This window comes from Fonsecaea erecta (assembly GCF_001651985.1).
Source record: "Fonsecaea erecta strain CBS 125763 chromosome Unknown Scaff5, whole genome shotgun sequence".
Lineage (NCBI taxonomy): Eukaryota > Fungi > Ascomycota > Eurotiomycetes > Chaetothyriales > Herpotrichiellaceae > Fonsecaea > Fonsecaea erecta.
The window spans coordinates 842,283-866,884 of NW_017387248.1; the positions used below are offsets into that span (position 1 = coordinate 842,283).

The 24,602-nt window shown below is 51.2% G+C and overlaps 5 protein-coding genes across 5 annotated transcripts; 4 read left to right on the forward strand and 1 right to left on the reverse strand.

Annotated features, from left to right (window-relative positions):
- Window positions 1-1,361: 1,361 nt before the first annotated feature.
- Window positions 1,362-2,000, forward strand: AYL99_06372 (hypothetical protein; the record flags this gene model as incomplete). The annotated part of the gene is made up of 1 exon (XM_018837881.1): window positions 1,362-2,000. The coding sequence occupies one exon, from the start codon at window positions 1,362-1,364 to the stop codon at window positions 1,998-2,000; it is 639 nt and encodes a 212-aa protein (XP_018692441.1).
- A 916-nt stretch (window positions 2,001-2,916) lies between these two features.
- AYL99_06373 (hypothetical protein) lies at window positions 2,917-4,584 on the forward strand (the record flags this gene model as incomplete). Its single annotated transcript, XM_018837882.1, has 1 exon — window positions 2,917-4,584. The coding sequence occupies one exon, from the start codon at window positions 2,917-2,919 to the stop codon at window positions 4,582-4,584; it is 1,668 nt and encodes a 555-aa protein (XP_018692442.1).
- A 5,513-nt stretch (window positions 4,585-10,097) lies between these two features.
- AYL99_06374 (hypothetical protein) lies at window positions 10,098-12,467 on the forward strand (the record flags this gene model as incomplete). The annotated part of the gene is made up of 8 exons (XM_018837883.1): window positions 10,098-10,433; window positions 10,479-10,692; window positions 10,746-10,801; window positions 10,858-11,285; window positions 11,378-11,408; window positions 11,546-11,552; window positions 11,639-11,895; window positions 12,045-12,467. 8 exons carry the CDS (start codon window positions 10,098-10,100, stop codon window positions 12,465-12,467), a joined length of 1,752 nt encoding a protein of 583 aa, XP_018692443.1.
- Window positions 12,468-17,119: 4,652 nt separating this feature from the next.
- Window positions 17,120-18,417, reverse strand: AYL99_06375 (hypothetical protein; the record flags this gene model as incomplete). The annotated part of the gene is made up of 2 exons (XM_018837884.1): window positions 17,120-18,172; window positions 18,229-18,417. The coding sequence occupies 2 exons, from the start codon at window positions 18,415-18,417 to the stop codon at window positions 17,120-17,122; spliced, it is 1,242 nt and encodes a 413-aa protein (XP_018692444.1).
- Window positions 18,418-21,315: 2,898 nt separating this feature from the next.
- Window positions 21,316-23,128, forward strand: AYL99_06376 (hypothetical protein; the record flags this gene model as incomplete). Its single annotated transcript, XM_018837885.1, has 4 exons — window positions 21,316-21,462; window positions 21,525-21,709; window positions 21,764-22,728; window positions 22,824-23,128. 4 exons carry the CDS (start codon window positions 21,316-21,318, stop codon window positions 23,126-23,128), a joined length of 1,602 nt encoding a protein of 533 aa, XP_018692445.1.
- Between the last annotated feature and the right edge of the window lie 1,474 nt (window positions 23,129-24,602).

The window sequence follows — 24,602 nt, forward strand, 5'->3', positions numbered from 1 at the left end:
GTATCGAAGCCCCCTTCACCAATTTTCTCCTCCTATTGTATCCTTCTCTTGTCCAGTCGTCGCCCTTTTCTTCTTTCTGCTGCAGTTCAGATCGTCTTCACATCTTGAGGCAGCCGGCTTGCCTTCATCAGGCGGATTAAGTTGGTCCGAAACCTAATGTGCATGGTGCATTGCTGCCGCCGGCCGAGCTCTTTTCATCTCGCAGGTCAGGTGGCACTGCGGATGTGAAGCATCCTTTCAAAAATAGGCCCATGAAGACTATTCACAATGTGGAGAATCGAGGACTCCAGAGACCATATCTGAGACTGGTTGTCTAAGCCGCTCTTGAATGTCTTTCATGGCCCACTAGAATCTCGCACTTCCAAAATCATCCTGTGTCTCTGAAAATGAAACATCTAGAATGCTGAAGGCGCTTCTCCAGGTTAAATTTGTCTGATGTCTACCATCAAAGCCAAATGAACAGGGCTACCGAATGTCGACATGAGTCTATACCTCTGTCCGTGTTTCCCAGCTAATGAATGTGCCACGATTGCCAAACACCCCTGGGACTCGGGATCTGGTTCTTTCGTGTTACATCATCTGCAACAGTCCTTGAGAACTAGAAGCACGTCTGCATCGAACATTCAAAGCGCCATGCCATGCCGACCGACCGGCATTCAGGGCCTTTCGTTGGTCCAGCTTTCCTTTGAAGTTTGTCTCCCTCCGTCCCACCTGGCCTCATCTGGCCGAACGACAAGATTTTTGCGAAATGTCTTGCTCTGGCTTACCCCTACACGTCCTACCAGGAATTCAGGATGTCGGGTCAACAAGTGGCATGCGCTATTACAGGGTCGTAGGTGTTCTAAGCGGGACACCGACGAATAAAGAGCCCAGATTGGCCTGAAAACCGCCCACCTGGGTACGAAGCTTGAAAGCAACGGGGGCAAGGCTTATTGACAGTCCTTGATTGGGCTCCAAATAAGCCCGATATCCAAGAAAAATCATCTGCGCCGAAGGAGCTATTGGCCGGTATTACGCCTTTGGAGTATTGCTCCTGGTGGCACGCTTCCTCCCTTGCGGTTCCCTGCCTTCCACAGGCGACTACTCGCCTTCAACAAAAAGCGTCCCATGACACCTTAACGGACGGTAATTTCCGAGGCACCGGATAAGGATTTCGCGGCGCAATTCTGGCTGAGGCACAGCTTTGCATATGCATCTCGGCTTTAGTTGTTATCTCCGCCATCCAACGTACAGTCAATACCACTTAAGTCCTGGATCATTCTGGGCCTCGATTGTCTATTCTGAGCTGCAAATGTGATATCTTGCTCGGCCGCTTCGTGTCGCTTGCCTACTCTCCTGCCACCTCGGTCCTCGTGCAAACCATGGGAAACGCAGTTTTTTCACCCATCGACCCGGCCTCTCCACTCTCGATTTCACCTCATGAAACCGCAATGCTGCTCATGGACTATCAAAACATGGTTCTCGCAAAGATTGGGGACGTGGCCGCCACCAGTGTCCTTAACATTGCATCACACATGCGCGACTGGGCACTCCATAAAGAGATGACCGTCATTCACTGCCTCATCGATGCTTCGCCCGGCTCAAATCCTCCTGAAACTTCGAGGATGTCGGCCACATGGAAAATGTACGAAGCCAAACTTGTTGAAGTGCCTTGGCTGGGCCGTGAAGCGGAGACACTGGCGGTCAGAAAACATCCCACTCGGGAGTTCACCGTCCTGAGAACACCGGGTTTCATCTCCGCCCTTGAATCCCATGGATTGTCGAGTGTGTTGAAAGAAAAAGAAATCAAGTCGCTCATCATTGGCGGGGTTAGCACGTCTGGCTGTGTGCTGAGTACCACTCGCGCTGCAACGGATCGTGGATACATTGTGACTGTGATGGAGGATGCTTGTTTTGATCCCGTTCCGGGCTTGCATGGTATGCTGGCCACACATGCGTTGCCTATGAGCGCTCACGTGGCAACTTCATGGGAAATCCAGGACGCATGGAAGATTCTCTAATGTTTGATCCTTGGTGGGATCTTGCGGGAGAAGAACATGGCTTGTTTGCCAAAGCGCGTTTATATCAGTCAAGAGGTTACTGCCTCTGCTAGATGTGAGCTGAGCCATCACCGTGCATGAGGATGATATCGAGTTCGTCCCTCTCTTAGCTGGTGCTGATCCCCGATATGTACCCGAGGCATACTTGAAGTGAAGTACCAACGTATAACTCGCAGCAATCTCAAGTGTATCTCGCCACGGCTGCAATCCGGATGAAAGGAGATTCGGATTGCCATCAGCCTCGTCATCCTTCTATATAAGCTTAACCAGAGATACTCAATGGTTTGGTGGGATGACTACCACCGGCCACTCACCGCCGGCACAAAGGGCGGGGCGATCCTTATATCGCAGCCTTGTGCCGTCTTTAAATGTGGGCCCGAACTTCCCAATTCAATATCATCCTCCTCATCCCTTTATCCGGCGGACATGGAGAGGCTAGAAAACCCCCATGCCAGCTTGTATTCCTCTGCTGGCGTGGCACCAAATATTCTCCTCCCAAAAGGAGAAGAACGAATCGATATCCGATAATAGCCCGTCGACTAAACCCCGCAATATCAAACGCCCCCATCCCCACAACAGAAATGCATACCACCAAGCATGCCAAGTTATACTAAGACAAAATATGTCCATCGCTTCGCTGTCTCGGTCATGCCTGCGGGTGTATATAGGACGAAGATGTGGGGTAAGTCCTAGGGTGCAATAACATCAATGCTGGGGCCTTTTAAGGTGCGCGAGACTTGCAGTTGAAGGAAGACGACGGTTGGCATCGAGGCAACTCAAGCCATAACTTTAGCTCTGGAGTGTCCATTCTCCTACAACCTCAAACATACTGTGGTAACTGCTCCACTGTACTGTCCACGGCGAACATCAAGCAAATATGGTTGCGAACACAGAGACGAAAGAGTATGCAACTGAAGGCGGGTTGCCAACCAGTGCGCCGTCTGGTCAACGAGCTACAAAGCAAATGGTGCTCTTCTCCATGTTTATCTCTTTGGCTGGCTGGATCTTCAACTTCGATCTTGGATATGGCGGCACAGTCCTTCAGATGCAGTCATACAGAAAGTCATTCGGCCAATGTGCTCCCGTCACCGACCCTGAGAACCTGAAGACAGCGGTTGTCTGCTCACAGACTGCACTTCAACAAGGGCTTGTTTCTTTGACATTACTCTTCGTTGCCGTAGGTGGAGCTTGCAGTGGCGTTGTTGGAACCTACCTCGGCCGCCGGGGCACGATACAAGTTGGTGCCTTGCTCGCCGCGATCGGTGCCGGAGGGATGCTTGGTACTTCGGGGAACTTCACCGCTTACCTGGTCTGCAAATGCATCGGCGGGGTAGGATTAGGTCATATCATCGCGGCTGGGCCGGTATATGGAGCCGAGTGCACGATTGCCAGCAAACGTGGGATGCTCCTCGCCCTATACAACATCGGTCTGGGTTCGGGTAACGCTGCCGCGGCGGCAGTATGCTGGGGGTCTTCAACATACACGCACAGCAACCTAGCGTGGCAGATCCCAATCATATGTCAGATTCCCCTCTCGGTCATCCTAGGCACCGCCGTCTTACTTTTCCCGGAATCCCCTCGGTGGCTTCTGACTAAAGGTCGGGAAGATGCTGCCAAAAGATCCTTTGCCTGGTTCTATGCAAAGAGTCCGGACCATCCAGACGTTCTTCTCCAGGTCCAAGACGTCCAGCGCCACATCGACATGGAAAAGCTTTATGGCACAACCTCGAACTGGACTGAGATCTATCGCGGCACCAATTTCCGGCGTACCACGGTCAGCGGATTGATCATGGTCGGTTTGGCCATTACCGGGTCCAAATTCGTAGGACCCTACGGTGCAATTTTCCTGGCCAAGGTTGGGGTGAAGAATCCGTTCCTGAACAACTTCATCATTGCGGCTTGCACTATGGCAGGATCCATCCCAGGTCCAGTTGTTATCGAGTACGGCGGTCGTCGATTTTCGATGCTTTGGGGTTACGGCACGATGACCGTCTGCATGCTGATCATCGCCATCGTGGGATCTGCATTGGGCCCGGGTTCCAGCACCGCGAAGGTGGTGTTGCTGGTGTTCCTGTTCCTCTGGGCCTATCTGTTTGGCATGTTTATCGGGACCAGCGTGTGGATAGCCGCGCCCGAGCAACACAACATTCGCCTGAGAACATATGGACAGGCGTCGACAACGTTGGTGTACCAGATCTTTGGATTTACGGCGAGCTTCTACGGGCCTTATATGCTCAGCGTTGACTATGGGAACATGGGCTTGAACGTTGGGTATTTCTACGCAGGTAAGCAGGACATCCACAAGATATGTGAGGATCCGTTTGCTCAGGCTGAATGTACAGGGGTGACTTTCGCGATGCTGGTCCTCACGTTTGCTTTCGTCCCCGAGACCGCGAGACTCACGCTCGAGCAAATCGACGAGTACTTCTTCTCTGGTAGAGCCGCGTGGAAGACTTCGACAAGCAGGAACAAGAAGATTGCCAAGGGGGAGGTTGTGGATCATGTGGTCGAGCTGGAATACGCTGTGCGAAAGTCCGCCCTCTGATGATGATGATGATGATGATGATGGAAGAGACCCTCGCTACGCGGGCTTTGGCATGAAATCATCGGGGAATATACCAAGGGACTAGAGGGCTTTACGCCCCAGGAATACTGATTCGATCTGCCTGACTCTTGAAGATTTCACTTGGCGACAAAATGTTTCACTCCGTTTACTTCAGAACCACCGCAGCCCTCATGCCGAGAATCGTCAAACGCTGCAGGAGCAACCAAGAAGCACATTGTAATCTACTCAACACGCAGCTTCAGTGATGTTCTCATAGACATTCGCAACGTAAGCATGCAAAATACTGCCACCAAGTCTGGATAAAATAAGACGTTCATATTTTATGCATAGCCTGATCGTTGCTGCGGATACAATGAAGAGTTGTCATATTCAGCCATCGCCCATCTCACCCCGCAAAGATGACTGATACATGCCCGGACTGAAGCCAATATTCTGCAAGACGAGAGATACAGCCGCCTTGTTACTGACGCTGTCGATCACGGACAAAGTGATGAGTTCGCTGTGGCTATTATCGATTCGTCGCTCTACGGGTCAAATGCAAGTCTATCGGCACCTGAACAACATCATCTCCGAAGCTTTTCCTCTGGTCTCCTCAAGTATCGGGTTAGAGGCAATGCCTCAGCATCGGTATCGATGTCGAATGGTCTTCGGTAATCAGTCGTGCCAGCGTTGGCATTTTTTTCAGCAGCGTTTGTTCCAGTAATTGTGCTAGTTTTCGACGGTGGTGTTTCTCTCAGAAGCAGTGTAGATATTGGCACTTTACCTATGGTGTCGTCGGTCAACGTCCGAGTCGGTAAGGCTGTTCCTACCTGGAGCAGTGAAAAAGCCCTTTACCTCGTTTCCTTACATATTGACAAGGCTCATGTTCTCAGCCTGGGAAAAGAGAGGCAGTTTTAGGGGTAACAAAATATCTGAGAACATTGGCTCTGTCTAGGTGCCTATCTAGCAAAGAAGAAAAGAAAACCACCTGTCCTAGAACTCAGCCTCGTTAGTTCGGCCTTGCCCGCCCCCCCCCTCTTTGCTACGGCCCTTGACGAGATTTCTCTGCGCCGTGTACATTGGAAGTCTCAAAGGTAGTGGCCTTTTCCTTACGGCCCTCGACGAGATTTCTCCGCGCCATCTACTTCAGCACCCTCAAAGGTAGTACCCTTACCCTGTATTTTGCTTACGGCCCTTGACGAGATTTCTCTGCACCATGTACTTTAGCACCTCTCAAGGTAGTACCCTTTACCCCTCTCTAGCCAATCATATCGAGGCGTTCCTTGGTATTATGGTGAATGAGGATGAAGTGATTCCGCATGACTAGCGGTTTGGATCCTCAACTGGCAACGTCGAACGTGGCAGTGAGTGTGACCTATACCAGCTGGCTTGAGCAATTGCAAACTTTGGTTAGCTATCTAGTGTTTGTTGGATTGAGCCCAGATTCATCCTACATCTCAACCTCTTGCCCGCCATTTCTGGACCCTCAGTCTTTCCTGCGAGGGCTCTGGCTAGCATGAGCTTCTCGCTTTCGGCACTGTCGGTTGTCAATAAGTGCTTGCACCTCTATTCCTGACTGTTGCATGTAAGGCCTTTTCTGCCTGTACGCATCTCTCTGGGTTATATGTTTTTGATCTGATTGTGGACTCGCCGTGGACATCAAGAAGACCTATCCCGACTGCTACAGTGCTTGCCAGTCTGCCGGCGTTGTATTCTACTTTTGCCCCGAAGCCAAGAGAGAGAGGTCTGATGTTGTTAGTAGGCGGCCTTTAAACAAGCAAATATACAGGCGTGTAAGAGGAGTTGACCTTTTGGCCCTCGTTGAAGACAATGGTGGTCCGTACCAGTAACCCTCAGCTTGTCTACCACGTGCTCCCTACTACCATGTATAGATAGCATTGATGATGGGCGTGTGGGCGTATGCAAATATCAAGTCAGAGATATCCTGAAGTATCTACACCTTCATTGCTGTTGATCATACAACAGCACCTTCATTGCTGTTGATCATACAACAGCGCCTTCATTGCTGTTGATCCTACAACAGCTTCATCTGGGCTGTTACCTCTTACAGCATTCATTGACCTTCTGCTGACCCTCTCACCTTCATTGCTGTTGATCCTACAACAGCTTCATCTGGGCTGTTACCTCTTACAATATTTATCTGAGCTTCTGTTGATGCGGTTACCTTCATTGCTATTAATCCTATCACCTTCATTGCTGTTGATCCTGTCACCTTTATCACTGTTGATCCTACGATCAGCTTTATTTGGGCTGTTACCTCTTACAGCATTCATTTAAGCTTCTGTTGATCCGGTCACCTTCGTTGCTATTGATCCTGCCACCTTCATGGCTGTGGATCCTACCACCTTCATTGCTGTTGATCCTGCCACCTTCATGACGGTGGATCCTCTCACCTTCATTGCTGTTGATCCTGCAACAGATTCATCTGGGCTGTTACCTCTTACAACATTCATTTGACCTTCTGCTGATCCGGTTACCTTCATTGCTGTTGAACATACAACAGCGCCTTCATTGCTGTTGATCCTACAACAGATTCATCTGGGCTGTTACCTCTTACAACATTTATTTGACCTTCTGCTGATCCGGTTACCTTCATTGCTGTTGATCCTGCCACCTTCATGGCGGTTGATCCTCCCACCTTCATTGCTGTTGATCCTACAACAGATTTATCTGGGCTCTTACCTCTTACAACATTCATTTGACCTTCTGCTGATCCGGTTACCTTCATTACTGTTGATCCTACAATCAGCTTCATTTGGGCTGTTACCTCTTATAACATTCATTTGAGCTTCTATTGATCCGGTCACCTTCGTTACTATTAATCCTCTCACCTTCATCACTGTTGACCCTACAGTTAGCTTCATTTGGGCTGTTACCTCTTGCAACATTGATTTGAGCTTCAGTTGATCCTGTAACCTTCATTATTGAGCTGCTGAAGCCAATCCTGTTCTCGCAACCATGGACGCCGGCCAAGCACCGTCCAGCCCTCCCACACGATCCACGGACCGACCCTCTCGATACCGCCGACTTTTCAGCCACGGCGGTCGCTTGCCACCAATGGCAATAGCTTCAGTTGAATAGTCGGCTGGCTGGCCTCTCCTGCATTTATTCCTCGCGCTCTTCTTCCTAGCCTTCTCCTCTTTCACAACGATATTCTTCTTCCTAGTATCCATGAAGTCCTCCACCAACCCAGTTCCTGCCAACGATGTCCTTCTTCCTAGTATCCATGAAGTCCTCCACCGAATCAGTTCCTGCCAACGAAGGCTGCTTTGACACAGAAAGCTCCGCCACCAGGCAGGCTGGCTCTCATCTGTGGGGGATTCCTGCTTACCCTATTAAGGACCGCCTTTCACTACTCGGCCCCTTCAATCCCCAGGAAATCTTACTCTGCTCTCCTCTCTTCCAATCCCAAGAAAGTCTCACTGCGTCGCTGGGTCTCTCAGTGAGAGCCTCCGGTACGAGCTCTCTGAGTATACGACAGGACAAGCCATGGTACCGGCGGAACGCTGTGAGTACACCATATCGTTCATTTTCTCATGGAGCTACATGCCCCCACCCTTCACATTCAAAGCTTATGCTCGCCCAAAAATCTGTCACATTTGAAACAGTAGTCGAGGTGATTTCTGGAGAAAGAAAAAGAGATGGAAGGGTTGTAAGAATGCAAGGCAACCGGTCAGCACAGAACCGGATCTGGTCGAAGATCGTCGATGCTGAGCTCGTAGTTTCATATACAGATCGCGATGTGCGAAAGGTGCGTCCAGGCTAGATGTGAATTGTTTGTTTCGCCACGACAATTGGTAACACGGCAAGCGACCAGGCACAAATGCATTTCTCCACATCAGTCGACGTTACATTCCTCGTTGGTAACGGTGAGCTGACAGGGAGGCGGGAACGACGTTCAAAATACAAAGAAAATCCGAATTTGCCAAAAGGTGATGCTTACCCTGGGAAACTCAAAAATCAGGCCATGGCGTAGCATCAAGAAATCTGCCCGCGTGGTTCGAGAGTTTTGCAATGGCTCGGGACGGACTAACTAAACAGGGTTTGCTGGCTACCCTTATGATGATCAGGCAAGGTTAATGACGCATTATTAATGCACGACAAATGTCACCAGGAAAAACATGGTCCGACGTCTTGACTTCCACGCGCCATCCTGAAACAGGCTAAACTGCTGGAATTAAGCCTTACCTACACAAACAAGCAAAGGAGGTATTACTCCAACTCGTAATACCCGGGTTGGCTTCACGAACTCGGGGACAGCGGTGGCACGATGGCCTAATGACTCAAAAAAGGAAATGGCGAATAGGTGTTTGTCCGTCTCGGTAATTGTAAACGCCAGTGATTCGCCAGGAAAGGGGTTTTGATATCACCTGACTCTTGCGAAGCTCGGTGGATAACCGACCGAAGGAAGCCATGAGATGCTTGTTTACGCCGCCGACATCATTTTCCCTCAGACTTGCTAGATCCGAGGCGCCACCACGCCCTCCGGGATCCGAGAATCTACCACTTTCTTACGAGGCTTCATGGTAGCGTCTCCCTCCTGTCGATCTGGTGTCTTGGGCGATACTGTAAACTTCTCAAACCGTATACTTGGTATTTGCTGCTCTGGAGAAGCTCGAAATCTGTCATCATGTGAACCACTACCGAATTTGTGAGCTTCTCGAGGATTCTGAGTGCTGAGTCCTCGCACCCACAGCAGTCGATTCCCCCTCGTTGCTTGCTCAGCTTACATGGTTGTTCGTGTTTGCCGAGAGGTCTTCCCCCGTGGGGCAAAACACGAGATTCAATTACATGAGGAGAAGGCATTTGTTCAAATTGCCTTCCGACTCATCACAGCATCTCGTCATCGGTCAAGTGACCGCGTCCTAGTGGCTCGCAAAGGGCAATAGTTGCATTTGTGTGTCCGAGCCTTCCGGCAGACTCTTGGCTATGCCACTATGGCTGGAGGGCATCGGAGACCGGAGCTCCGAAGAGCCTCGTAGAGTACAGCATCAAAATTCATTGGCACTTTGAATGATCTGTGTGTAGGACAGTACGACCCGACATCTGATTGCAGCCCGACGCCGTTCGCAGATTGGCGTCAGGCCTCTCGTGCGAACAACCATGTACCTGGCCCTTGTTTGACCAGGTGGGTCGAATAATGTGTTGGAAGCGGTATGCGCTGTCGTAAATCGCCTGGGAGCCTTGTCGCTGTGGCTAGCAATGAAGGAGAAGGTGGGCTCGTGCTTACAGAGCCCTTTCAGAAATCGCTCATCATGATACACCATTGGATATGCCACCACACATCTCCATACTCTACATTCAGGTCATCCGCACTCCTCCGCTTTTCTCGAAGTAACCTTGGAAGACAACCACCATCCACGTGGACCTGCATGGATTTTATTGGGGCGAACCTCGTGGTGACTATAAGAAAGACTGCAGCGTCTATACGTTCTAGCAGATCTCCCCCAACTTTCAGCACACAGTATTGATTGAACAACTAAAAGCGAAACATGGGTTATCTCAAGTTTCGGAGGCCAGAGCTGACTCGCGAGTCGCTCGGCCTCTCCAACTGGGTGAAATACGACAAGTACAATCCAAATGCTCCTGGGGCGACCGAGGCGAGGAAGTCGCTGGCTGGCCTGGACTACTCGCCCTTGCGACGAGTAACATGGGCATCGTTCTGGATGGGTATCCTCATCTCTATGGGCGGTTTTATCTTTGGTTATGATACCGGCCAGATTTCTGGGTTCCTTGCCATGCCAGACTTCCTGCAGAGATTCGGTCAGCGTCACAGTGATGGAACGTACTATTTCAGCAACGTGCGATCCGGCCTCATTGTGGCAATGGTAAGTTCGACTACCCCCTTGACGGACCAGGGCTAAGTGGTATAGCTGTCGATCGGTACTCTGATTGGAGCACTGGTTGCTGCTCCCATTGCCGACTTTATCGGCAGAAGGCTGAGCGTGACCCTCTGGTGCGTTATCTTCTGCATTGGCAACATTGTCATGATCTCCTCGGAACATCATTGGTACCAGATCATGATGGGCCGATGGGTTGCTGGTCTCGGTGTCGGCGCTTTGTCGTTGCTCGTGCCAATGTACATGGGTAGGTAGTTTGTCTAGGTCGCGTTTTGTCCATTGACTGACTCTTGACGACAGCTGAGACTGCTCCCCGACATATCCGTGGGTCCTTGATCAGTACCTACCAGCTCTTTGTATGTCATATCTTCGATCACGTCGGCGCGAGTGGCACTATTGACTATCCATACAGATCACTTTCGGTATCTTCTTGGCTGCCTGCATCAACTTTGGTACCTACGAGCACCAAAGGGGGAATTCTGGATCATGGAGAATTCCCATGGGAATCGCCTTCGTCTGGGCCTTCATCCTCGGCGGCGGCATCTTGCTTTTCACCGATACCCCGCGATACCTGTACCGCAAAGGACACACAGAGGAAGCCAAAAGAATCATGGAAAAGGTTTATGGTGCTCCACCAAACCACTACAGCGTCCATGTTGAGTTGGAGGAGATCGAGGCCAAGCTTCGGGCGGAAGCCAAGCAGGACGGTCTCCTTACTGAATGGTATCGCATGTTCAGAGCCCCCAAGATGACGTACCGTATCGTCCTGGGCATGACACTGCAGATGTTCCAACAGTTGACTGGTGCCAACTACTTCTTCTACTACGGCACAGTGATATTGTGAGTTACTACATCCCTGCAGTTCTGCTTCCCACTTCTGGGAAAGACTATTGTCACAAGTCTCTCCGACCATCGGCTAATAAAGTCTTCAGCCAAGCAACGGGTATCAACAACAGTTTTGTGGTAAGTGCCAAGCCATTCCGCGGGAGCGGACTCCCATTCAGCCTTGCCCCTTTTGCCGCCCTCCTCCCCCGCCAGACACATCCTACTATTGTTATGGACTCAGTACTTGTCAGACAGAGGCTAACAGTCATTCGCAGACGCAAAGTAAGCCTTTCCAGAAGCGCTACTGGCACATGCCGGAGGCTCCACTTTCCCAATTTGGTTCTACACAACTGCTAACACGATATCAGTGATTTTGAACGGCATCAACTTCGGAACCACATTCTATGGCTTGTACATTGTCGAACATTACGGCCGTCGCAAGTCTCTCATGTTCGGGTCGGCCTGGATGTTCCTTATGTTCTTGATTTTCGCCAACGTCGGTCACTTCTCCCTGGACAAACACGACCCCCAAAAAACCGAATCAAGCGGCACCGCCATGATTGTAATGGCTTCTTTCTTTATCTTCGGCTTTGCAACTACGTGGGGTCCTATCATCTGGACGATTGTCAGTGTTTCCTCTTTGTTTTCAGCTTGAAAAGTGGTCTGGTGGAAGAATATCTGCGTCCGGAGGAGGGCTCCTCGGCGCACGTTCCCCCCTCACCACTTCCCCCAGCACTTCTAGCAAGCAGATACAGGTGCTAACGTGCTTAATAGTGCGGTGAAATGTATCCGTCAAGATACCGGGCCAAGAGCATGGCAATGTCTACCGCCTCAAACTGGCTGTGGAACTTCCTCATCGCCTTCTTCACACCTTTCATCACCGGAGATATTGACTTCCTCTACGGCTACGTCTTCGCTGGCTGCAACCTGGTTGCCATTCCCCTGGTCTACTTCTTTGTTGTTGAAGGCCAGGGCCGAACACTGGAAGAGATTGATACCATGTACATTCTCGGTGTGAAGCCATGGAAGAGCAGCGAATGGGTTGCTCCTTCTCCAGAAGAGATGGCCAGAATCCGGCGCGAGGCTGGAACTGGTGATATCGCCGAACCCGACAATATTACCCCCGCTGCCGAACGCAGCAGCGACGAGTCAAACGCCGAGAAAGAGGCCGAAAAGGAGGCCGAGCACCATGCGTAAAACTGCCGCGTGCCAACCACGTGGTTTCTACGTCAGCACGAGACAAGAGATCGGCGGAAGCAGCATACATCGGAAAGAAAAAGGACAAGACAGCCCTGTTCGGTGTGTTGCGAACTAATGAGTTGAGAAGATCAGAAGATCGGGGCTGGTTGAGGAGCAAGGGAAGAATAAGAGGAGAAGAGAAAGAACCTGGATACCCCACGGAGTTGAATTAAGGAGGCAAGGAAAGCAGTGCATGCTTTGCTACCTAACGCACTCTTTACGACTTTCAATTTTTGTGGAAGATATTAACGTCTTAACGGCCATACCATACCAAGCAGTTATAGCTGCCCTCGAACAGATAATGTATACACCTTCATTTGAATATGATTCTTGATCTGTGAGCGTCCTTCTACTGAGGCGTTTCCAGATGGGAAACCTACAGAGGATTGCTTTGCAAAAACGAAGGTTACATGTTGATCCATTGTGTAGTCGTATCACTGCAGAGCGAGCACCGCCATTTTCGAAATAAAGTAAGTTTGTCCCCGGAAATGTGAGCTGGGCATTGGGTTCTCAACACATACGAATATAATCCGCCGCGACAACAGAAGACGACCTGCATGGTATGGTACATGACATGTACTTCTATTCAAGGCCCTGGTCGGGGCTCCCTTGGCACCCCAAGCCTTGTGGGTACGTAAAATCGTTTTGCCGAGAGTGGGGGCCATAACGTCAATATTGGGTTAGAGTACCTTTGAACCATACTTAATTTGGTAATGCTTATCTCAGCGGCTCCGGAGCGCAAGTTCGGTTAATGCTCGGTAGAATCAAACCACACCAAATTTGGATGGGAATCAATTCTTCACGATATAGATCTATTTCCTGGCGTTATCCTTGACCTCTACGCCGTCTATTTGACCTCGCCGCCGCCTACATTATAGGCCTCGGATCTCGTTTATGGGCACCTTTTGCTTGATCGCTTCGATAGTACAGGCGCTATAGAGATATTTACAGATTCCGATGCCCGTAGATAAAATAGGGCAGGAAGAAGTAGAAGATAGACAAAAGAGCACTCCGCCATGGAGTTCAACTTGGTTGATACAACTAGCTCTACAGACGATAGATCGGCTACGGCCGCGTCGCAGTTCTTCTCCCGAGGACTCTCTTAAATCGGCGCCCAACCTACCGCCATTGACGGCGCCTCCCACCATTGGCAGTGGCAGTGGCAGAGGCAAGCAAGTCCGTAGAAGAGTACTGGGCTAGTTGAATCGAAGCAACAAGGCTTCCTCGCTGGGATGGAAAGAATAATAAGGTTGGTTACACAAAACAGGCGGCGGCGAGGTCAAATAGACGGCGTAGAGGTCAAGGATAACGCCAGGAAATAGATCTATATCGTGAAGAATTGATTCCCATCCAAATTTGGTGTGGTTTGATTCTACCGAGCATTAACCGAACTTGCGGTCCGGAGGCATCCTCTTCCTTTGCATGGGCGCCAACTTGCGTTCGCTTTTGATACCTCATATTTGGACGTCTCCTTCTCTGCGACACAATGATTTTGGCCTCCTACTGGTATTTTCGACAGACCTCGCATATGCGCCTCCTCTCAACAAGCGTAATCCATCATGGCAGTGGCCTTGCACCCATTACTCGTCGCGGTGGGGTTGACACCATCAGGTGTCCCCTTGAGCGCGACTTATCGCACCTTCACACGTCTGCGATGCTGGAGTCCCTCAATTCTCTACGCTCTGCATAAAGCTGGACTAGATATTCGACGAAGGAACACATGAAACAGCTATGTCTGCCTATATGGCTTCGAGTTCAGAGCCTGTCAGCACTAGCCGGCGACGACCTGGGAGATGTTTGAGCTTTCCTGAGAGAAAAGAAATCTGCACGTCATCGCATCAGGTCGCCCGCACAAGCCTTTTGGACGAAAGTAAGCACTTATGCTCCTCTACCGAGAACAATGAGCTCACAGAGAACTGCCGCTTCTCACGCATCCACGACGATCTTAGCGCGTTCTCCTCTTTTGTGCGAGTATGGGACAGCAGGGGAGGCTCCCGGAGAGCTGCCAGATCAATATTGAGGTGACTATTTGCCATGAGTCACCAATGTGGGATTTTTGGGCGAGCGAGCTACTGGATCCAAAGTGAGCGTTGAAAATATTACAGGAAAGGTGGTTGCTTTCCTCCCACAGATGTGAGCACATGTCAATGCTATCGACATCTGGTTCATCCAGGGATATGGGCCTTGAATCAATGATACCGACATCCGTCTCGTCACCCTTTCCGGAAGGTGTTCTCCGACCAGAAGCTCTTGATATTGGAATTGTCATGTGGCGCGCAGCTATCATCACTCGCGATTGGAAAGTATCAGTCGTTCCCTAGCTGCTGAATGATGCTCTTGTTGGACCTTGTATTGCTTGAGCAGTACAGGAGAAGCAAGACTTCAATGTGACGCGAATGACGCATCTCGAGAGGTCTCCTTAACACGAGCAAGTTTTATTCTACAGTGAGTGTGACTGACGCACCTTTCGCATTATCCTGCGAAAACTATCCAAACTGTCGAACCTGGACCGGGAACTCGCCGCAGCACCACGATCAGATCCTCTTCAGAAGCTGCAAGACGTTGGCGACAAGAAAGCCTCCGCTTCAAGCTTCGGACGTACAGACAACTCATAGACCTCTTCCCTCCGTTATGGGCCGTGACAAGCATTCCGACATTCAAATCACGCCATAGGTCTCACATCCGCATCCACCAGGGGGATGGTTCAGGAGATGACAATTAAGTTCTTCGGGTCGGGGGGTATAAATGTTTGCAAAGCCTTTGTCGAAGTATTTTCTCCATTGCCGTTTTGGTAAGTGGGTGAAAGGGCACTCGAATGAACTTGCCAGGGTCCCAAGCACCGACCAAGCATTCATACAGTACAGAAGTAATCGGCGTGTCGAAAGGCCTCCCTCCCTTCCTGTCCGCGTCCCACACACGCACAAACACATCCACCAAAGGATTTTCTCAACGGGTGCCTTGCATCCTGCGCCTCGAAAGGGATCGGTTTTCCCTCGTTCCTGCATGAAGGATTTTGCGCTATGAGAAACGCGTCGACACTAAACCCGAACGTTCTGCAAATACTTCGTTCGCAAGACTAGGCAAAGGTCGATAGATAGACAGGTACTGTACATGGTTACATCGACAGCCCTATCAGAACCCGGGGGCTTATCCAGCCAGCCCACGTTCACGGTCCCGCTTCCGCTCACCCATCGTTGCGTGCCGGCCCGTTATTACCATCCAGCAGCGCAAAAGCAAGCAAGAACACCCCCAAACTTCTCCCCCATTTCTCACCCTCTCCCAATCCATCCACTTCTGTCCACGGAGCCAGGACAAACGCCGATAAGAGAGATAAATGCCACAGATACCAGAGATACCAGAGATAAACACTCACTAACTCACTTGACACTTTCCACTCACATGGGAAACTCGCGCGCTGGCGAGAACCCCTGATTATTACGAGGCTAATCGATCCAGGAACCAGTGATGCCAGGGGTTCTCGGTGCCTATCAATCGGGCCCAGTCACCACGCCCTACCGGCATCCTTTTCCCCGGCAAACGAACACGTTGGGTGGGGGGCGATAAGTCCTAATACTTGTAACGGCCAGGCGCCATGTGCCCATCACGTCTATCAACACCTCCTTCGCCCGGGGCCCCCTGCTCAGGCACACGCTCAAGCGCACGGACCATTGACATTAAATTAGCCCCGTAGGAGTAGCACCATGGTTTGGTGTATTAGTGGGAGCTCCTCTGGACAGTGGCCCGTCCAGTGTGGTTTGCCACCACAACGCAGGGCTGGGTTGGGCTGGACGGGACAGGGCCGGGGGTGGCCTTCTTGTGCACAACCTAGTCAACTCCTCCGGCATTTGGATCCTTGGGACCCAGGGGAGGACGATGGAGGGCCAGACCTCGATGTATCAGGGATCTGAACGAGGATGAAACTTCACAGTGAATGAACACTATGTATTATAGGCATTTCCAGAACCGCATCCTACGTGGCCACAGGCGGTAGCTGGGGGTGGGTGAGTGAATGGGCGCGTCAGCAATACCCCGACCTACCCATTCTGCAAGGAAGAGCCTTCGGAGTACGTTCTTGCCCTTCGCGCACAGCAGTCCATGTTGGATGGGCCTTGCCGTGCTCATAAACGTTGGTCCTTGTATGAACATGTGCCTGAATTGGTGGCGAAAGCCAGGAATGTAGGCGTGATAAGGTGTTTTCCTGGCTCCCCCGGTGGATCTGTCGCAGCTTGCATGGACTTGCCTGGACGATCGTGGAGATGTGTCAATCCGTGTGGACCGCCGTAGAGACCTGCAGGAGGAGATAATTCAGCAATTCTTTGTGTCTTCATCTAAAGGGGACCTTGACAGGAACACCAGATGAGATCCAGTCGCATGAACCGAACCTGAATGGCTTGTTACCGCATGACATGTCTGCTCACGCAAAATTTCTTTAGAGAACAATACCCATGTAGATGTACAATATCCCCCGGGGTCTCTGTGCTTTTGCGGCCCTTGCGCCAGCCCCAACGTACGGCTTCCACCCACTCATACACCCGGTCCCAACCTTTCCGTGTACCCAGGAAAACCTTCAGCATCTAAAAAGAGAGAGAAAAGACCAAGATCACCTCGGATCAGACGTCCTGATAACTGACGCTCCATTCCTTGGTTGTCTTGATGATCATGGCCTTGCTCCCGTCACTGCCGTGGCTCCTGCCTCCGTCAGAGTTGATGCTCTCGCTGCGATGCCTCTCAGAGCCAAATTCCTTCTCCGCCCTGCCCGTCGAAATTTTGTTCACCACGATGCGGTTGCTGCTCGTTAGGGCTTGCCCAATGCCATGACTGGTCGCATCATTCATCGACCCGATCGTGGCTCCCTGGCGTGGCAGATCAAGACTCTCGCCACGCAGCTCGCTTTTCAGCGCATTGCTTCTAAGTGCCGACCCGGTCTTGCTCGCCGCCATCTTGCCCATCAAGTAGCTGTCGTTGCCGTAGCCGAAGCGCCCGTCCCCTTCTTGAATTACGCCAGAGAGGTAGCCTGCTTGGATGGATTCCATGAAGGGTCGGAGATGCGGGACGCATGCCGAGAATATGCTGAAGAAGACTTCCAGGATAGTCGCGATCGTGGGTAGCCAGCTCTCGAAGGGGACATCTGCGCTGCGGTCGAAAAAGTGGCGCATTTCACTGATGCGCCAGATCGTGCAGGCAATAGCCAGCGTGCGGAACGAAAAGGCGAAACACACGGCGGCTTTCTTCTTCATGGGCAGCTGGAGATTGTGCACCAGCCATATCGGTATGGCCATAAGTGCCACGTCGATAATGATGTCGATCACTCCCACAGCGTCCCAAAAGCCCTCCTGGTCAAAGCACTTGTTCGTTGCGATCAGATACGGGTGGGGGAGTGAGCATTGGAATGCACTGGCGATGATCGATGCAACTGCCCACGCCACCGTCAAGCCGCCCGTCACCAGCATCGGAATGCGGTAAGACTTGTTCGGCGACAGAGCAAGGAGTAAGGATAACGTCGAGGTCTTGCCAAAGGATAGACTGGTGACATAGAGGATGTTCCAGGCATATCCCGCCTTTTGGAATTTGTCGTACTGGTCAACGCCCAAGGTCGAGATCTCAGATCCCAATCCTCCACTGACTTGCTGGTTGACTGCGACGGTAAATCCAATGGAGAGCACCTTTGTGAAGCAGTCAGCCATGTCTTCATCGCGCTCATATCTCGCCGAGTGCTTACCATTCCCGTAATAAGAATAGAATCGTTCCATACCAGTCTCCTTAACACCACCAATTTACTAGTCAAGACAGTGAGAACTGCCAGACACATGGTTGTCACCGTGATCCATGCGACCAAGTTCACCACAGGGCCTCTGTGGGTGGCCGATATCAACGGAACTCGAGTGAGCAGCCTGTGGATTCCTGCCATGGTGGGCTGCAGTGTCAGGAGAGAGGCCGAGCACTTTTACGACGTCCTCTGAGTGTCTTTAAGTTCATAGATAGGCTTGACGAGGGGCAGGTTCCGACAGGCACTGACAGCGAGAAGTTGATCGACGTCGAGACCGTTGAGACCTGGGCAGCAGGGGGCTATGAAAATGAGGAGCACCGACTGTCCTGCACTTGGGGTAGCAGGAAGACATGGTTAGGCGCGATGCGACAGCAATTGTGATAACCACGCAAGGTCGGTCTTTGCAATTGCCAGGCTCTTCCGCACAAGGGGGGGCGATTGCGCTTTCTCGGATGGGCGCTGGTGGCCCTGTCAGGCATGTCGATAACAGGCTTTCCCATTTGGACTAGGATTGTGCCAGTACAAACAAGGTCAGCAGTTACGAAGTATATGCAAAGCTCAGCACAAGCGCGGACGTGCAGCAACCAGTAGAAGCGGCCACTAAAGCCTGAACAGGCGCATACCTGGTCATCTTGCAGATAGGCGCATTCTCAGATGAGCTCGCTTAGCCCAAGCTGTAACATAGGGGTCGGAATAAGGTACAAAGCAAGGCTCTAGGCTGCGCTTAGGGACCCCGGTGGGTGTGGAGGTGAGAAAGGGCGAGGGAGGCCTGACCCGTCGTGCCCGTTCACGAACATGCTCGAGAGTTTGGGCTGGTGAAGCCACCAACCCCCCCGCCTCTGCCTTACCTGTTGTCCAGGGCATTTAGCGTCCTGCAGTGTCGGAGCGGGCGATCTCCTCTCCCCGAGTGCTCCCGCGTAGCGTCCCCCAAGCCTCCATCAACGGCAGTTGCCCCTCGCTGTGGTGGACCTTTGGGAGTTGTGGAGTGATAACGGCCTTCTGTGCTGGCTGACTGTACTTGTACAGGAGTAGTGTAAGGCTCATGTGGAACTTTGGGTGACTTGAATGTCCTCCCAGCCAACGCGTGGTCCGGAGTCAAACCCTTCAGTCCGTGGACAAAAGATGTCAAAGACGACTACTCGTAGCTCAACCCTAGATCTTCTCCGAATACGTCTCAGATGCTTCATATCTCCGACTTAAAACCTGGGAAATGGCGAGAGGCAATGGGTAGGACCTTGAGATCAACAATCCCGTCGTGGAGGTGATGGGGTCGTGAACATGGAATTGTCATTCGTGATAGTGACCGGATGAAGTTTGTATCCGGTGCCAATTGTCGCGATTTGCCTTCCTGTTTCAGAGAAGAGACAAGCCACCCAAGACCCCGTAGTTGCCGATCCTTCCCACCTCACACCTGGAGTATTTAGCCCACTATTAGCTGTTGGCGTCAGAAGCCGTTAGCCTTATCACGACCAAAGCTCAAGACACACGCCAGCATTGCGAACTAGCAGCTCGCCCTGGAGGCGAAATTATTCCAACACATCCGTACATGACGGGCCCCAATGTCGAAATCCCAAGGGCCAAGACATGGCGGCGATCGACATCAGGGCGGTGGATGGAAAATAGTCGTGATATTGGCCATGGACAGCATGTAGAGCCGACGATTGGGTTATCTTTGCGTGAATGCCACTTTTCAACACATACCTTTGCGTACTTGTCCTGCTAGTTGATCACTCTCTAAGAGGAAGTGTCGATACCTGCTGGAATGGGCCCTACAAACCAGTCTCCAGTCTCGGACTTTTCACAGTTGTCACTGTGTCAGCCAGAGACTGTTCACATGAGCAAACCTTGAAGTAGTGTTAGCCTATGTCCCTTGTCCTTGTAGGCAACATGGCGTATCTCCACTAGTTCCTGTCAGAAGTCTCCAAGGCGTCTCAAATCACCAAGTAATCTGCCCTCAAAAGCACAGACCGCAAGACCTGGAGTCGAACGAAAGCGTCCGGGTAACGTGGGGTTCCAGGTCCTGGAGTGCCGCGAACTGTCACAGTGCATGCGACGATGTAACTCCACAATATATTTCCTGGTGGCCACCAACCTGTCAATAATGGTCTTACTATTGGTGCCTATAAAGTAGTCTCCCACGAATCTCGTACGATACATTGTATCTAAACTAGGAGACTCCGCGTCGATCACGGATGTAGAGTCAGTCAAGCGGAGTGCCACCAGAACCTGGACATGTCTGCCTCATCTCGCATGTGGCTGTTCACAGGGACGGTTGTGTTCACATCACATCAGAAAATTGCATCGAAGGCGTGAAAGGTTCATCAGGGACACGAAGCCCTACTCTTACCTGGGTCACAGAACGCTAATAACAAAGTTCACGCATCCCTGCATCCCAGACGATAAGATCTCTCACTGGATTGCTTGTCGAAGTTCTCCCACTTGATGTGGCTGTAGGAAACTTCTCATGCGCTATGTCAAGGCTACTGCAAGCCCGACACCCTAATTAAAACAGGGTTTAGAGACGTTGAGACTTACCTCGTTCAACAGCAATACCTTGACACCATCTTGTAATCCTGGTTGATCCGTGTCACCACCCAACCCACCACCGTGCATGGAACCCGAGTGCCGCAGGTCCCTTGTCGATAAGCATTCGGGAATGGTGGCTTCACACCGGCAGGTAAGAACTGTCTAAATTGGTCAACTCCATAGTGTTTCGCCGTGGGTTGCGGAGGACAATCCGATGGAACAAACCCTCTTAGTGTTTCGTACCTCGCCTGGAGACCACGAGGCAGAACGACGATCCTGTGAGTATATCGCCTGCCTGAAACCCCTTTCACTTTCTGATCACAAGCGGGTCTTGCCTCGTGGGACTTGCTGTCATATTCTTGCTTGCCTTCATTGAGATTCCAGGTGCTTTGTCATTCACTGTGTCTGAGTAGTATTCGATCCTTTCCTGTTGTCAGCCTGCGCGAACGACAGCATCAGTCCAAAAGAGACCGATCGATTGGACCCGCGAAACAAGTTCACAGTGTTGCTGCGATGGCGGACGCATTCGCCCTGAAGAGCGGAGGCAAGTTCACCTCAGAGATCCATCACTCCAGGTCCTCTTCCGAGCAAAATGGCGAGAAGTCGGTCAACAGAGATGAGCAGGAAATGGCCAGGTTGGGAAAGCGTCAGGAGCTGAGGGTATGGCAACAATGCATCGCAAAGCTTGCACGACAGATCGGCGGGACTAACATTGGGAACAGCGCAACTTTGGATTCATGAGCATGCTCGGTTTCTCCTGCACCCTCATGATCACCTGGGAAGGTCTGTTAACGGTCTTCGTGTATGGATTGACCGACGGAGGGCCGGCCGGCCTGGTGTATGGGTATCTCTTCTGCTGGGTGGGATACTTCACCGTTGTTGCTTCGCTTGCTGAAATGGTCTCAATGTGGGTTCCCTTCAAGAGGCCGGCCATGGTTCTCGTGACATTGACTTTGAACAGGGCACCAACCGCCGGAGGGCAATACCACTGGACATTCCTTTTTGCCCCTAAGTCTTGTCGCAACTTCCTTTCCTTCATCACAGGCTGGCAATCCGTTCTCTCGTGGCAAGCCTGTCTCGCGTCGGCGGCATATCTGGGCGGCACCATCATTCAAGGGCTTCTCGTTCTGAATTATCCCAGCTATGATTTTCAAAGGTGGCAAGGGACCCTTCTCCTGTATGCCGTCATCTTCTTAGCCATGCTCTTCAATACCTACCTCGCCAAGCAACTCCCCAAGGTTGAGGGTGCGGTCCTGATCGTCCACATTGTTGGGTTTTTCGGGGTCTTGATCACCCTGGTATACTTGGCACCCCATGGCACCGCTCACGATGTCTTTGTGCAATACTTGGCCAATGGAGGCTACGACAAGGGCACCTCGTTCTTTGTGGGACTCATCACCACCGTTTTTGCTTTTATTGGGGCGGACGGCGCCATTCACATGAGCGAGGAAATCAAAAACGCATCGACGGTGGTGCCTCACTCTTTGGTGGCTTCTATTGGTCTCAATGGGCTGATGGGTTTCGCCATGCTGATCGCGATCTTATTCTGCATTGGCGACATCGACAACGCGCTTTCAACTCCGACAGGTTTCCCCTTCATCGAAATTTTCAAACAGGCGGTAAAGTCGAATGGCGGAGCGACCGCCTTGACCTCGATCGTCCTCTCGTTGATGATCTTTGCTACCATTGCGGTTTTAGCTGCGGCGTCCCGAATGACGTGGGCTTTTGCTCGTGACAACGGTCTTCCTGGATCTCGGTTCATCTCTCGGGTTGAGCCCCGAACTAAGCTCCCATTGTACTCAGTCGCGCTCTCGGTTCTGATCACCCTGTTGTTGGGATTAATCAACATTGGATCATCGGCTGCTTTCAATGCCGTTGCCTCGTTAGTCGTGTCTGGCTATCTCGGCAGTTACACCATACCCATCAGTAAGTGTTATGGAAAACCCCCCCCTTAAAATTGGTCGAGGCGACAGCGACCTATGCATTTGGATGTCGTCCGTTTGATGCTAACGACGGACTAGTCCTGATCCTGCACAAGAAGATATATAATCCTTCGTCCATACACTATGGCCCTTGGACGCTGGGGCGCCGTTTCGGCATCTTCTGCAACTTTTTTGGCCTGATATGGATTGCCATCGTCATGACCTTCAGCTTCTTCCCTTCTGTACGGACTGATTTGACACTCCAATCCATGAATTGGTCCTGCTTGTTATGGGGTGGAACCATGATCATTGGTGTGACTAGCTATTTCGGGTACCTCCGGGGCAGATACAACGGTCCTATTGTCGAGACGGACATCATGGAACAGGTAGGCCACGGGATTTGATACAGGACGGAGGTGCAACGAGGAGGTATCACAGCGTTGGTGGATCCAGGGGTATATCGTCTTTGAGATGGACGGAAACGGACTGACATTATGGATCTCGAGAAAATTGGTGTACCCATTTGTACGAGGTATACCTTGTAGACTATGTTTGTGGGATCGGGATCGGGCATGGAGGACCAACGGACAATGTACGGTACGGACTAGATATGGAAAAGGGTCTCTGTTTCTGTGCTGTGTCGACAAATGGAGGGAAATTCTTGATTCTATTTTGGGACATCCGGTAAATCTGCCCAGTCCAGACTGCATAACATAAACCACCAAACAGATCAGCAAGGTCTCCATGTACAGTGAATTGCAAAACCGGCTTCCTCATTTCGTCTACTCTTCATTGTAGTTTCGGGTTTGGTGGAGACGAGAACCTGGCACAACCAAGTCGTGCGATCGACAGCAAGGGATGTTACATCGCTGAAGTCATTCTGTGCTGACGACCCCAATTTCGCCCATAGTGCAATGCCATCACTTTGACAATGGAGTTCCACCGATTGTTCGGCGGTTTTGAAGTCTATTTCGAAGCCCAAGGCAATCAATTGCATACATACCGGATCGACTCAGTAGGAGAGGATTTCTTACGCCCTTCCATCCTTCCTATCGAGCGCCGCACCCTTTCGGCAACGGACACCCGAACGATTGACCCTCCTTCTCCACGATTTCTTGCTCTTCATGCCGCCATTGCACATATACTCTATCTGAGTGCCGCTGGCAGTCATATTGACAGAATTCTTCGTGACCTTGCCCAGGGGATGTCATGGCAGTTGGATCTACACCGTTAGGATATCTCACTACGCTTAGAGTCGGGGGTTGGTGGGATGGGCGAATTGGCTCATATTGACCATTGATCGTGACGAGATGCAGTCTCAGATAAAGCGTATCTGGAGCAGAGGTAGGATATCACGGCGTAACCTAGAACTGGAGGAATCACTGTTAGGGTGCAATTATGATATGAAATTTTAAGACGGAAGGAGTCTAACTAGTGATGGCGGTAGCGGCGCGAAAGATCAGAGGTGCACGCGGCCTTATACACGGTAGCCCGCCACGCTGTCCGTGATATCAACCTCCCTCAAAATCAGTCCTTCATCCTCGAAGGTAATCGATAACATCCTAACAACTCCTCCATCCTAAAAGGTGAACCGAACCGTGCTGAATGCCCTGACCGATGTCGACGACCCGTGGTCGCTCTCTCCTAGGTTTGATATCCTTTCGTTCCATCTTCGTTTTCGTTTTGGTGCTGAAGTCGTAGCATACGGTAGAACCAGCTTTCTTTGGGTACCTATGCGTGGAATTCTTGTACCGCCTCGTCGCATCCTGGTAACACATACTCCCAGCAGCACCATTTGATCCTTTGTATATCCTGTCCATTTCACCAAGTACTATAATTGTCGGGCCCTGCCAAAGAATCTCGCGTCGCAGATATCCT